Raw genomic sequence first — 12448 nt, forward strand, 5'->3', positions numbered from 1 at the left:
GTGGATACACTCCTACGATTTCCTAGGCATCCATGTGTCACCAGCAAGAATTCAGACAGATCCTTATCCAATGTGAAAACTTTGAGGCAAATTTCCCCAGACAGGTAATGAAAGGTATCTGTTATTGACAACGATAGCACATTTCATTAAGACTGCTTTGGTGGCAGGATATATCCCTTTAAAATACAACTTGGTGGCAAGGAAGCGGTTCAAGAGACATTTGTCCAAAGTAGGCTTCAACGCACAATGGAGACCAGCCACTCTTGCCTTAACCCATTGTGTTTTCTGTAGGTTCTTTCTTCATCCACCTCACACCAACATCTGTCACTTGGGCGAGACTTGATATAGAAAAACACATTAGCATGGCTTCATCTAAAATCTTTTATGTCTGCTATTAGTTTTACATCACTTTACATTGCCATCAGGAATTGCTCAATCAAAAGGTTTAGTCGAAGCTCACAGTCTTTACTGATGTGTTTTTCCCCCCAAGAGCGTTGAAAATTCAATTGTTCAAACTGAAAATATGATTCAGCAAACCATTTATCAGAAAACCTTAAAGAGGTCATGGAAAAATGTGGATTGAGAAACCTGAATTAAATGGGCATGAGCAGTCAAAGACTTTGAAAATGCTTTCCTGTGAATGGCTGGGATGGAGCAGAACAAAGTCAATTACTGACTGTAATTAAGAAGTGGATGCATTTAAACTGTAGAGAGCAGTAGCAGACTTCTCCAGACTGCCTAGTAACTGGAAAGATTAGTGGGAAGACAGAGGAAAGAATGTGAACTGTATCTTTCTGATAGTAGATTTTGAATGAATTGCATTCGTGTAGTTCTCTGATCCAGCTTCCTCAAATGAATTCATAAATCACTGAGTATGTACGATTAATGCAGTAATATATTTGGATAAAGAAACTTTTAAAATACATTTTGTTTTTGGTTGTGTTGGCAGTAAAAGATCCCCTTTGCATTGCATAGCATGCACCAAAAATGCAAATGTACTGGCGAAGTACTTACATTTTATCACTGTTTGAATTTACTAGACTGAAAACTGAACTGTGTTAGCTCTTTCCTAAACCCTCAGAATATAGTAAATCTAATTATGTTTGTTTCTTGTACTTTGAAATGTTTCTTTTTACAATTTTAATAATGGTTTATTTATAATGGCAGAAAAAATATATTAGATTGCATGTTGTGTTTGGGCTAATTCATATTTCTTTGTGTATGTTACCAAATTGTGATGTTATATACTACATTCATAATCAAAATATTTAAAGTTAGATTAGGATGAAGTTAGAGGTCAAGGACATTACTAGTTTTCTTGGGTTAGTCACAAGTGACCTTATATTTTTAGATTAGTATTTCTGTGGCAACACTGTATAAAGTAAATATTTGGAGCTTTATGTAAGTGAAGAACATTGCTTGGGTTCTTAGGCAAATTAGGCAAATATCAGCTTAGCTGTCTTGTAATAGATACATAAAACAGAGGACTATTTAGGGGATATTTTGAGCCTTTTGAAATCTTACATGCATTTCACTTAAAAAAAAAAAAAGAGTGATTGGCCCTGGTAGTCTGTCAAATTCTAGAAAATAAAATTCCTCTTATTTTCTAATCTTTCACTTCTCATAATCGCATATACTTGGATAGTCCTCTCCTTACAGTTGTGAAACGTCGCAATCAAGAATGGTTGCACTGCAACACTGAGTGATGTTGCGTCTCTATATAGTTTTTCTAAAAATAAATGACAAGTGAATATATATGTATGTGTGTAATCAAAGATTTTTTTTAAAACTCTAGGACCATTGTCATTAAATGTTGTCATAAGAATCATTGAGACCTTCAGAGTGAGCTATTTTGGGCAATAATTGTCACTTTCATGATGGAATTATAGTGACATCCTGAAGCATGATTTGAGATTTTCTGAACCTGTGCCACATTTCAATGTTCACCTCCTATTCAGAGCAAGTGAGGCTGAGAAGAGGTGACTAGCTCCTGATTGAGTATTTTGAAGTGTCAGTCCTCTTAAACCTCTGAAGCCTTGCTTGATGTGTGACAGTAGTCAGGAAGTGTTCATCTTCCTGTTGAAACAAAAAGTCAATACAAAGGGAAAATCTTCACAGTTCAGATTGATGGCCTAATACAAAAAGCGTGTCCACACCCACTCTAATCAAATTCGTCTCTAAGTAGCCTTTTATGTGTGAAATCAAGAGCATTGCTCTGTTTCTATAGGGTCACATTCTTCTCTCACAATTCTGGGGAGGAAAAAATTCACTGTACTGAAAAACGTATAGTTACATGTTAAATATTGCCAACTGCTTAATCGCCCTGAGAGTCTGGAATGGGGATGTTCATTTGATAAATACGCTCCATGAGAGGTTCAAATATGTAAATAAAGTTTTATTCTAATATACTCCTTTTGTGGAGAAATTGGTGCTTTATTACTTTCCTATAGATCTTTATGATAGGAAAATAGAAATAGCCAAATGTTATTCATTTGCATGACCTTTTGGAAAAGTCTGCATTAGTTTCTTTGGTAAATAATCTGTTTTACAGCCCTCCATAAAAGGAAATCAAATATAGAGATACTATTAGATTTGAAAAAGACAAACAGGAAAGAGCCAAAAGTGCAGAATGAATTCTGACACACCCGGGTGCATTTTTCTGAGGTTCTGACTTAAGTGGATACTGTCTGCATTATTCTGAACTTCCTGGCTTGCTTCTCCTTAAGTTGGAGTAATTCAGCTTTAGTCCTACTCTGAGTTAATCGTTCTATTATTAAAACAATAATGTATTTGTTATGACATGAAAAAACAGTTTATAGAGAGCAGTTCAAAATGATCCTAGTCTCCCAGTTCCCAGAAAGACAATTACTGGAATACAAGAAAATATTTTGGTGTATTGAAGTGTGTTTTTTAAACAGCATGTGTGTGCGTGTGTGTGTGTGTGTGTGTGTATCCATTTTTTAATGTAAAAGATCTATTTTATATGATTTGCTTACCTGTCGATTTTTTTTTCCAGATCACAACAGTATCAGGAAATGAGTTCCTTCTACAGTCAGATATTGACTTCATCATATTGGATTGGTTCCACGCTATCAAAAATGCAATTGACAGATTGGTATGTATTTGTTTTGGCTGTTACCTTTATTAATTAAAATGTTGTCACTTAAATTGTGCTGCTTAGGCATATAACACACACACATTTCAATGGATCCTACAGATCAAGAGATATTAAGTTATTTTAAGTTTAAATAGAGTCCACTAAAAACCGTTTCCACAGACATGATTTGTGGAGCTAAATGTCATTTGATTTCTCTTTCAAAAACACAGTGCATTCATTTTTCCCCCCAAATAACAGGGATATTCATTTATTAGAGGCTGTAAAAAGCACACAAGCACTTAATGACTACTGAATTTTCATATTTTCAGTTCATGCAGTCTGTAATACATATTCTTGAAAATAAATACCAACGTATTTAAGCTCATACTCACTGTTCAAACACCAGTAAATAATAATCCTTTGTACTGATTTTCATTGTTCTCCCAGCTAAGCCAGATTGTTCTTCTCATGAAAATTATGAATCTAAAACTTCATGAAATTACCCTAAATCATACATTCAGAGAGTCAGATTATTGAAAACTACCATTTTATACTGATTCTAGACCAAACATCTAATTTTAGGACACTAATATTTGCAAAATCTTAGAAAGAAATATTCTTGAGAGCTTTTAATAAGGTATACAATAGGAAAATATAGCATTTTCTGTGTGGTTTTATTGCTATTTAATTGCAGTCGTCCTTTATTTCATTCTGGGGTTAAAACTTAAAAAAATAACAAATTGACTTTTCTCCATCATCAATATGTTAATATTATCATCATCCCCTTATCCAGGCATGCTTGAGTGCCCACACCCACATTCACCCACCCACAGACAGAGGGTGTTGTCATTAAGAGTGGACTCTGGAGTCAAACTGCCTGAGTTTGAATCCTGGTTCTATCCTTTACTAGCTGTGTGGCCTTAGGCAAATAAATTACTTATCTCTTTTGGCTTCAGTTTCCTTGTCTGGAAAGTAAGGGTAATAATAATACCTACCTCATAGGATTACTGTGATGATTAATTGAGTTAATACATGTGGAATACTTGGGGTGATGCACAGCACTTAGTAAGTTTTATATATATATATATGTATATATATATATATATATATATATACATACACACACACACACACACACACACATATATATATATAGCTATGATTAAATTTGAATATTGAGCTTAGCATAAAGGCCTTATCCCAACATAATTATCTTAGTTCAATCTTCCCTTTAAATCTAACATCAAAACAGATCTGTAAATTATTTGGTGAATCCTTTCTTCCTTGTGAAATTATTCAAGTCTAATTGTTTGTTATTTCCAGCCAAAGGATCCAAGTGGTTCATCAAGAAACCTGGAATTATTCAAAATCCAGAGATCCTCCAGTACTGAATTACTAAGTCACTACGATAATGATATAAAAGAACAGAAACCAGAGCACAGAAAATCTTTAAGTAAGTATTTTTTTTTACTTGTTGATTTTAACTTTGTCTAAATGCAATGCTTATGAAATATAAATGCATTGAAATAAGATTTGAGCCAAACTCATACTACTCATGGAAGATTCGCAGCCATTTCCTGGCCAGGGAATCACGCACTGGAGGGCAGTCTGGGTGCTTTGCTAGCGTCATTGTTGGTAATGCCTTTTGAGAAAATAATTGTTCCAAGGTCATGGTCTCTGCTTACAGCAAACCTCTGAATCTCTGAGTAATAGCCAGGGCATTCGGATTGGTGATTGATTTTGAAAGTGGGAAATGTCAAGCATCTCTAAACCTTGGTATGCTATTTGATTTCCATACATTAAAAAATGTGTGAGTGACCACCACAGTTGGCTCAAGTTAAACCAACAGGCTATGCAACTTTCCACACCTTCAGGCCACCAAAAAGTTTTAGAAATGTGGGTTGTGAATTATATGTTCTGCAGCGTCATATCTAGTTCTAATATTCTGAAACAAATGAATTTGGAGTAAAAAGGTCCAATCTCACCATGTAGCAAACTTGAGTAGATCTCTCAAACTTGTCCAACCTGTTTCCTCCTCAATAAAAGGGGATTATGAGAAGGTGTCACACATATCTCACAGTTGGTTTGAGTTTTCAGCCTCCTGAAAGGTATCTCTGAAATCAAAGCAGGTGTCTCCGAAATCAAAGAAAACCAATTTCCCCAATTCTCAAAAATTATAGTATTTTTCCTGGATCAGCTACCTAGGTACCCTCGATCTTCTGAATCACTATTTTTTCTGCCATCTCCCTCTGATCTAAGATCAGTATAGTTACATACTACCTCTTTGAATTAAAGAGAATTCCATAGATAGAGAAGGGCTTTTAACAGAATATCTACACATGAACATGAGTACATATGCTAAATGACTCTATGTGTATATGCATATATTTGTGTGCATCAGGAAGACTATATATATATATATATATATACATACATATATATATACACACACACATATATATATACACATATATATGTATGTATATATAAACATAGATGCACTCACACGCATATGACAAGGAAGAGAGAAGCCATTTGTATATAGCATATCTTCCAGAGCTAAGTTATTCTAGATCTTAAGAATCTAGAAATAGCATGACAACTTTGAGTAGAAGCACCGTTTCAAAATTAAGTCATTATTCAAAAACTCATATCACAATACAACAACTGCTAGAAACATATTTAGCTAGCCAGTTGTGTTAAGTAGGAGTTTAAAATGATCAATGTTCATGTCTTAAACTGTATGGTGCTTGCAAATTAAGTTATTTGCCATTTAAAAATATTTTTCCATAACGTGGGGCAGTTTGGGGTTATCTCATTTTGAATGTTTCCCTTTAGTTCCTGGTCATTGTTCCCCTTTACTTAATATGGGATCAAATTTAAGGTAAGATTTTAGAATTAGAATTCAACTGTGAGAATGTTAATGTTATGTGAATATGTGAGCATGTTACTGTTAATTATATGAACATTTTGTTGTATATATAATAGGATGTATGAGGCAATGATTAGTAGAGATTTGGAGGATACCCTTACATGCTTCTAAAGCCTAAAGCTTGGGAGAAAATAAAGTTTGTAAAGGTGTTTCAAAAACATTGAGGCAAATAGATTCTGTGTTCAGCACAATGTTTGAAATGTTTTAGGGGAAAAACAAAGTTCCTACAGATAAAATCCCAGCTACTCCTCTTTAGTATTTATTTTTGATTGAGAAAGACAATTATTTGTCTATTTGGGGCTTAAATTCAATCCTGCCTAGAGAATATGATTTATTCTACTCATTTAAAAATGTACCTAATTCTCTAGTGACCTCTTATTCACTCTTCCCTTTGCAGTTAAAAAATAATGACAGGTAGAAAATATTGAACCCTTACTTTTCACCAGGAATTGTTCTAAGTTCTTATCTATGTTACTCACTTAGTCCTCCCACTAACCTAGCAAATCAGGTACTACTACTAACACGATTTTATAGATGAGGAAACAGGTGCAGAGAATTAAGGCAGTTTGTACAAAGACAAGTTACAGAGACAAGTTTCAAATCCATTCAGGTTAATATTAGAGCCTCTGCTTTTAACCATTATACTATGGTGAAGTGAACAAATAAAAGGTAAATTTAGTTTGTATCAACTTTGGACTTGGATTTGGATGGATATATTACATTAAAAATGAGATCCATAGAAATCATTAAACTTAATAGGGACCCAAAAACATATTAGCAAAAGAATTAAACCCAGATGTCTTTGGGGTTTGATCTATTAAAATAAAAGGGTCATTTAATCTTTAATGCTAGCCCTAATTTTAGAAAATGCTTCACTTCTATATTTTGATGGATATTTATAGTTGTAAGCCCTTTTTAAGGCTAGTATATATTTTTGCAACGTAGAATACAGTTAATATCCATCTATTATTTTAAATCAAGTTCATTCACTATTTATGTATTGATTTTCATTTGAAAGGCAAAATGATTGACTTACCCACACAATATCAAATTAGGCTATGCACTTGAAATAGTGATTAGCATATTTTATAGTTGCTGTTTTTTTAAATATTTTTTCAAGTAAGAAATATACTGTGTGAAACCCCTCTGATCTAAGTCCTAGATTTGAACACCCAAACTCAGTTTTTTAAAACATGCATTCAGTTTTATGTTACCCTCTTGAGATTAAATAATTATGTGGAATTAGAGATTCACAGTATCTCCTTCCTTATTAGTAGTCTAAGCACAAACTTTATTGTCAGTTTGCTGCCTTTGGCTTCCTGTGCCCTTGACGTTCCCATGAGTTTTGTCGCCAAGATTGTAGACAGATAAAGCCAGAATTACTTTTTTAAAGGCATGTGAACATCATTAGCAGCTAACAGGTGGTCATTTCATTGTCCAGTTTCTCTGTGTAACATGGGAAAAATTATGTACTCTCAATAAGCAAATTGTGAAAGTTAAGTGCTTAAATATACTTTCCTTTTAAAAATATGATTCTAACCTGCCAACACTATTAAGGACTAATCAGATATTTTAAGATATCAGTTGAGTTGAGCAGACAAGAAGCCAGAAAATTCAATGTAAGGGCCAAATCACTGTGGGAAATTCAGGACACCAGCATTGGATGAGAGTGGGAGAGCAGCTCTCCAGGGAGTGCTGTTAATGGAAGTGGAGAGTCAATCAAAGAAAATGCTAGCACATTTTTCCAAGGAAAGAGAAGCATCTTCCACTGATGGCAGAGGAAAGGCTCAAATATAAATCCTGCATCAGATAACCTTGGAGAGGTTTCTTAATTTTCTGAGCTTTACTTTGCAGGTCTGTAAAAATGGGTCTAATACCCATTGTATACCTTTGCAGGATAGTGTGATTATCTGAAAGTAGATATGTAAATACTTAGCCCACAGCAGGTATTCAGTGAGTAGAAACTCTTATTATCATCCTGTGTCCCCAAAGCAGATGGTACCAAAATAGGGCATGAACCGGGGGTAGTGTCTAATGGAAGACTGGAGCAGGACATATATACTCTTCCTCCTCTCCTCAAGTATAGAGAAAATAGGGGGAAGAAAACAGAATTGGATATGGGACTCATAGCTGCAAAAATCTAAATATGAGCAGCTGGTCTTTCTCCTGGCGACTCCCCCGGTGAAAATGGCAGCCAGCGTGTCCTTGGGAGCAGCTCACCAGGAAATAGTAGAAGGGAGCCAAGAGATGCTCTTCATTCTTTTATGCCCAGAACTTCATGAAGAAGTTCCAGGTGATGGAAAGGATTCAACATCAAACCATTTCACTATTCCTTTAGACACAGCTTTAGTTTATTCATTCACTCATATATTCATTCTTTGTCGTTAACAGATATACCTAAAGGTATACAACTAAAATTCTTGACTTCACTCATCTGCACTTTCAATTTTTTTGATATAAGTTTTGTATTTGGGTTTTGCCTTAGAAGTAATATACCTCATGCTAATCAAGTGCTAAACTATAAAATTCATGTGTGGAGAACTTGGATAATTTTTATATAATATTGACACTTTTAGCATTATAAATATGCACCCCAAAATGAACATGAGTTAGAAGAATAAAATCAAAAAGTAAAAGAACTGAGGAAAGACTGGGTGGCTCAGTCGGTTAAGCATCAGTTAAAACTCTTAATTTCAGCTTAGGTCATGATCTCACAGTTTATGGGTTCAAGCTCCACATCAGGATTTGTGCTGACAGTGCAGAGCCTGTTTGGGTTTCTCTCTCCCACCGCACCCCCCCGCTGTCCCTCTCCAGCTCACGTGCTCTCTCTCTCTCTCTCTCTCTCTCTTTCTGTCTCCCAAAATAAATAAACATTTTAAAAAGTAAGAGAACTGAAAAAAATGAGTCTTTTATTATTATTATTATTAATTATTGCTATTTTGCAGATGAATTTTCTTTTAGCTGTCTTTTGATTAAATTTTCATAAGAAACAAATGTATAAATTTCTGGGTGAAATCCTAGAAGTATTTAGATATCGATTTCCCAATTCGATTGCCCCTTAGTAATGTGCGTAGTAGGGGTGTGTGTACAAGGCTACAGGAATAAAATTAGGAGTGGAAAATTTGGAATGAAATATTCATACAATGTAGAAAATGAAAATACTTGCGAACCTTTAATAATATCTTTGTTTAAAATTTTGTCTGCAAAGTAATCATGATCATGCCAAGTGAAAACAAGTCTGATAGAGAAGACAGTTATTTTTTGTGCTAATCTAAATAATTATAACACTGGCCATCCACAACAGTAAGTAGACTATGTTCTCAAAATCCAATTGTAAACTGGTTGCTTAGATCTCAACACATTTTCATAAGGAAACCACGTACTAGCCACAAAAGCACACTTAAACCTTATGTAATCATTTAGAATGTTGTTTTTAGGGAACAGCTTGTTCTGAGTTTGCTGTACCTCTGGCCCTAGGAGCTAAGACTTTCCAGTAGCATTGCTTTCCATCTGGTTTCTCTTTTTTCTCCTCCTCTACTCCTGTACCAACTCCACCAAAGCAATTAGAATTATCAAAATGGTTTTGGCTGAGAGGCTCCTGGACCCTGAAAATCCTCAGTGGTGTCAAGGAGGGAGGGAATGTAGAACTTCCAAGCCAGAAAAAATAGTGGGAAAGAGAGAGAATGAAGGATTGGGAAGGTTTTGCAACATGGGAAGGGAAGTGAGTCCTCAGCAAGTGTACATGTTCTTCCTTTTTTTTTTTTTTAATTTTTTTTTCAACGTTTTTTATTTATTTTTGGGAGAGAGACAGAGCATGAACGGGGGAGGGGCAGAGAGAGAGGGAGACACAGAATCGGAAGCAGGCTCCAGGCTCCGAGCCATCAGCCCAGAGCCTGACGCGGGGCTCGAACTCACGGACCGCGAGATCGTGACCTGGCTGAAGTCGGACGCTTAACCGACTGCGCCACCCAGGCGCCCCTACATGTTCTTTCTAAGAAATATGTGTAATGACAGATTAAGTCTGTCATTGTCCCAAATGTTAATAGTTGATGAATCTAGGTGATATGTATTAGAGTGATCATGGTGCTCTTGTTTTCTTTATGTTTGAAAAGTTTCACAAACTAAAAATGATTCACACACACATATACACACACATACAGCATTACCCATGTTCATAAGTCAATAAAAGAATATACATATTTTCTAATTCTGGCTTGAAAATTTCCAAAGGTCAAATTTTCTGAATATGAGTTACATTATGACCTCTTAAAAAATAAATAAATAAAAACATTGATAGCTCATTGTTTTCCTGTTTTTTCCCCAAAAGCCATATATATTTTTTGTTGTGACCATTGTGGCCTTTCTGGTAACTGTGTAATTAAAGAAATTTGTAAGATGTTTGTTATCCCAAATGGAAAAGTCATCCCAGTTTCTTGGATAAATATGTAATTAACAATTGTTTAAAACACATATTGTGAAGTCTGTTCTGGAGACCCATATAAATACATATTTTAAAGTTTCTTCTTAAGTATTTTTTTATAAAACAGCCTAATCTTGCCAATGCGTGAAAGTAATAAGATGAATAAGCCATCTGCTAAGAAAATGAAAACAATATTAAAATTACACAAATAAATATCTCGCTCTGAAGAAACAAAAAAATCTCTTACCTGGAAACAACAACAAAGTCATATTTATGTAGAATATTATGGGTTATTGTGTTGTCAGAGGGACAAAGGTTTTTGATTTGGGCAGGATGGTCGATCATCTGATTCTTAGTTTTTCTCCCTAAAATCAATATTGCCACCCTGGCCCCAGTTTCAGTCAATATCCACCTGAGGTTGAACTAAAGTGTGAAAGTAAAAATTATTTTGTTTTACTATAGCCGTAAGACAGACAATATCAGAGGAACAGTGAGTGTCAATTCTTTTCTTAATTGTTTTCCACAGGCTAAGGGAGGTCTTTATTTCAAAATATTTCTGTTACTAAAGCAAAAATGAAAAATTTTAAATGAACATTTATGTTGCCAAAGCTGGAGGATTTAAACATTATGAGGGAAAGAAAACAGTAAAGATTAGACACACACTTGATTATCAGGCGTCCAAATTACTTTGTCACAATGGTATTATTCACAAAGGTTACAGGGCTTTGCTGAGGCACTGTGTGACTACAACAGTTGTTCTGACACGTGTTCTCAAGATGGCTAGCAGCAATCCCAGCTTTCCTGGGACCCATAGATTACAGTTTCTTCAAAACATTCAGTTCTCCATGAATCATGAATCTCTCCATGAATCATAAGAGAGGACCTAGTTATAAGCTGAGCAAAGAATATTCTGATTAATCTCTTCTTTCCCATGGAAGGGGTTGATCTTGCCCTCTGACCTGTGGGTATCCATTGTCATGCATCTCGTAACATCAACTACTCTGAGAGTCTATCTAACCCTATCAGCACTCAGGCACTAGATCACCCCATCTCTTCCCGACCCTGGCAGTAACTCTGTGACCATTTTTCCCCTTAGATGAACTGCATTTAATCAATTTCTGATTTCATTAGGTCAAATGGCATCTTTCTTTCAATAATAGGCCAAATCCAAAGGGCTCTTTGGTCTAACTCTTCAGCAATATTTCCTTAGCATTAATACACTACTGTGATTGTAAACAATATAAAAAGTGCTCTTTGATCTCCTCTGAAAGTTTCTCTCTGTTTATTCTATGACTCCAGAATGAGTATATATTAACATTTCCTTGTAAAGTTAAACATATATTTGTTCACTATTGTCATATCAAGTTTAAAGTATCCTAGCTAAACATGATATTCAGTGCATTCTTACAGTGAATCCCCGTGCAGACAAAAACATTCTTTTGAAGGCACACGGTCGCCTCTTTTTGTATACAGAATTTATTAGGTCTACTCCTTTTTGTTTCTGGAGTATAGGAGCAATGATAATTTTCTTCAAAATCCTAAAAGAAAGGAATTCCCTTTTAATGCATTTATTTGGATGTCCCAAACATGCCTAATTGTATGCTCAGGGGGAAAAAAAGCTATATAACCTGAAATTTTCCTGAAAAACAAGTTTATCTCTTATTACTCATCATAAAACCCATATCCATGCAAGAAAAATCAGGTATTGCTTTCACCCAAAAGTATGAGATGTATCCAAAAATACCAGCCATTTTTATCCAAATTAAATAAAGTGTTATCTATAACATTAGCTTCCTTCAAGAACTGTCTCATAGATGGCTTGGGAAAGGGAAATCAATCTGCTAATTCATCTTTCTTTGATCATTTACATAGAACCTGAAGCCAAGTACTCTTGCTACTTAATTTCCCTAATATAAATAAATATTTTTTGTATACAAAATTAATTCACCTAAAAAGGGAGAGCCAGATAGGTGATGCAATGGCCAAATAGAAAATGTAA

The 12448-nt window shown here is 34.9% G+C and overlaps 1 protein-coding gene across 2 annotated transcripts in view; it reads left to right on the top strand.

The window, feature by feature from the left end:
- ARHGAP15 (Rho GTPase activating protein 15) overlaps positions 1–12448 on the top strand; it is a 611397-nt gene that overhangs the window by 299309 nt on the left and 299640 nt on the right. For both annotated transcript variants that reach the window (XM_042994393.1, XM_007086400.3), the window contains 2 exons: positions 3017–3115; positions 4421–4550. In XM_042994393.1, coding sequence (XP_042850327.1) covers positions 3017–3115; positions 4421–4550 — 229 coding nt within the window. The remainder of the gene's footprint in view (positions 1–3016; positions 3116–4420; positions 4551–12448) is intronic.

The sequence above is a fragment of the Panthera tigris genome, chromosome C1 (assembly GCF_018350195.1).
Source record: "Panthera tigris isolate Pti1 chromosome C1, P.tigris_Pti1_mat1.1, whole genome shotgun sequence".
In the NCBI taxonomy this organism is placed as follows: Eukaryota; Metazoa; Chordata; class Mammalia; order Carnivora; family Felidae; genus Panthera; species Panthera tigris.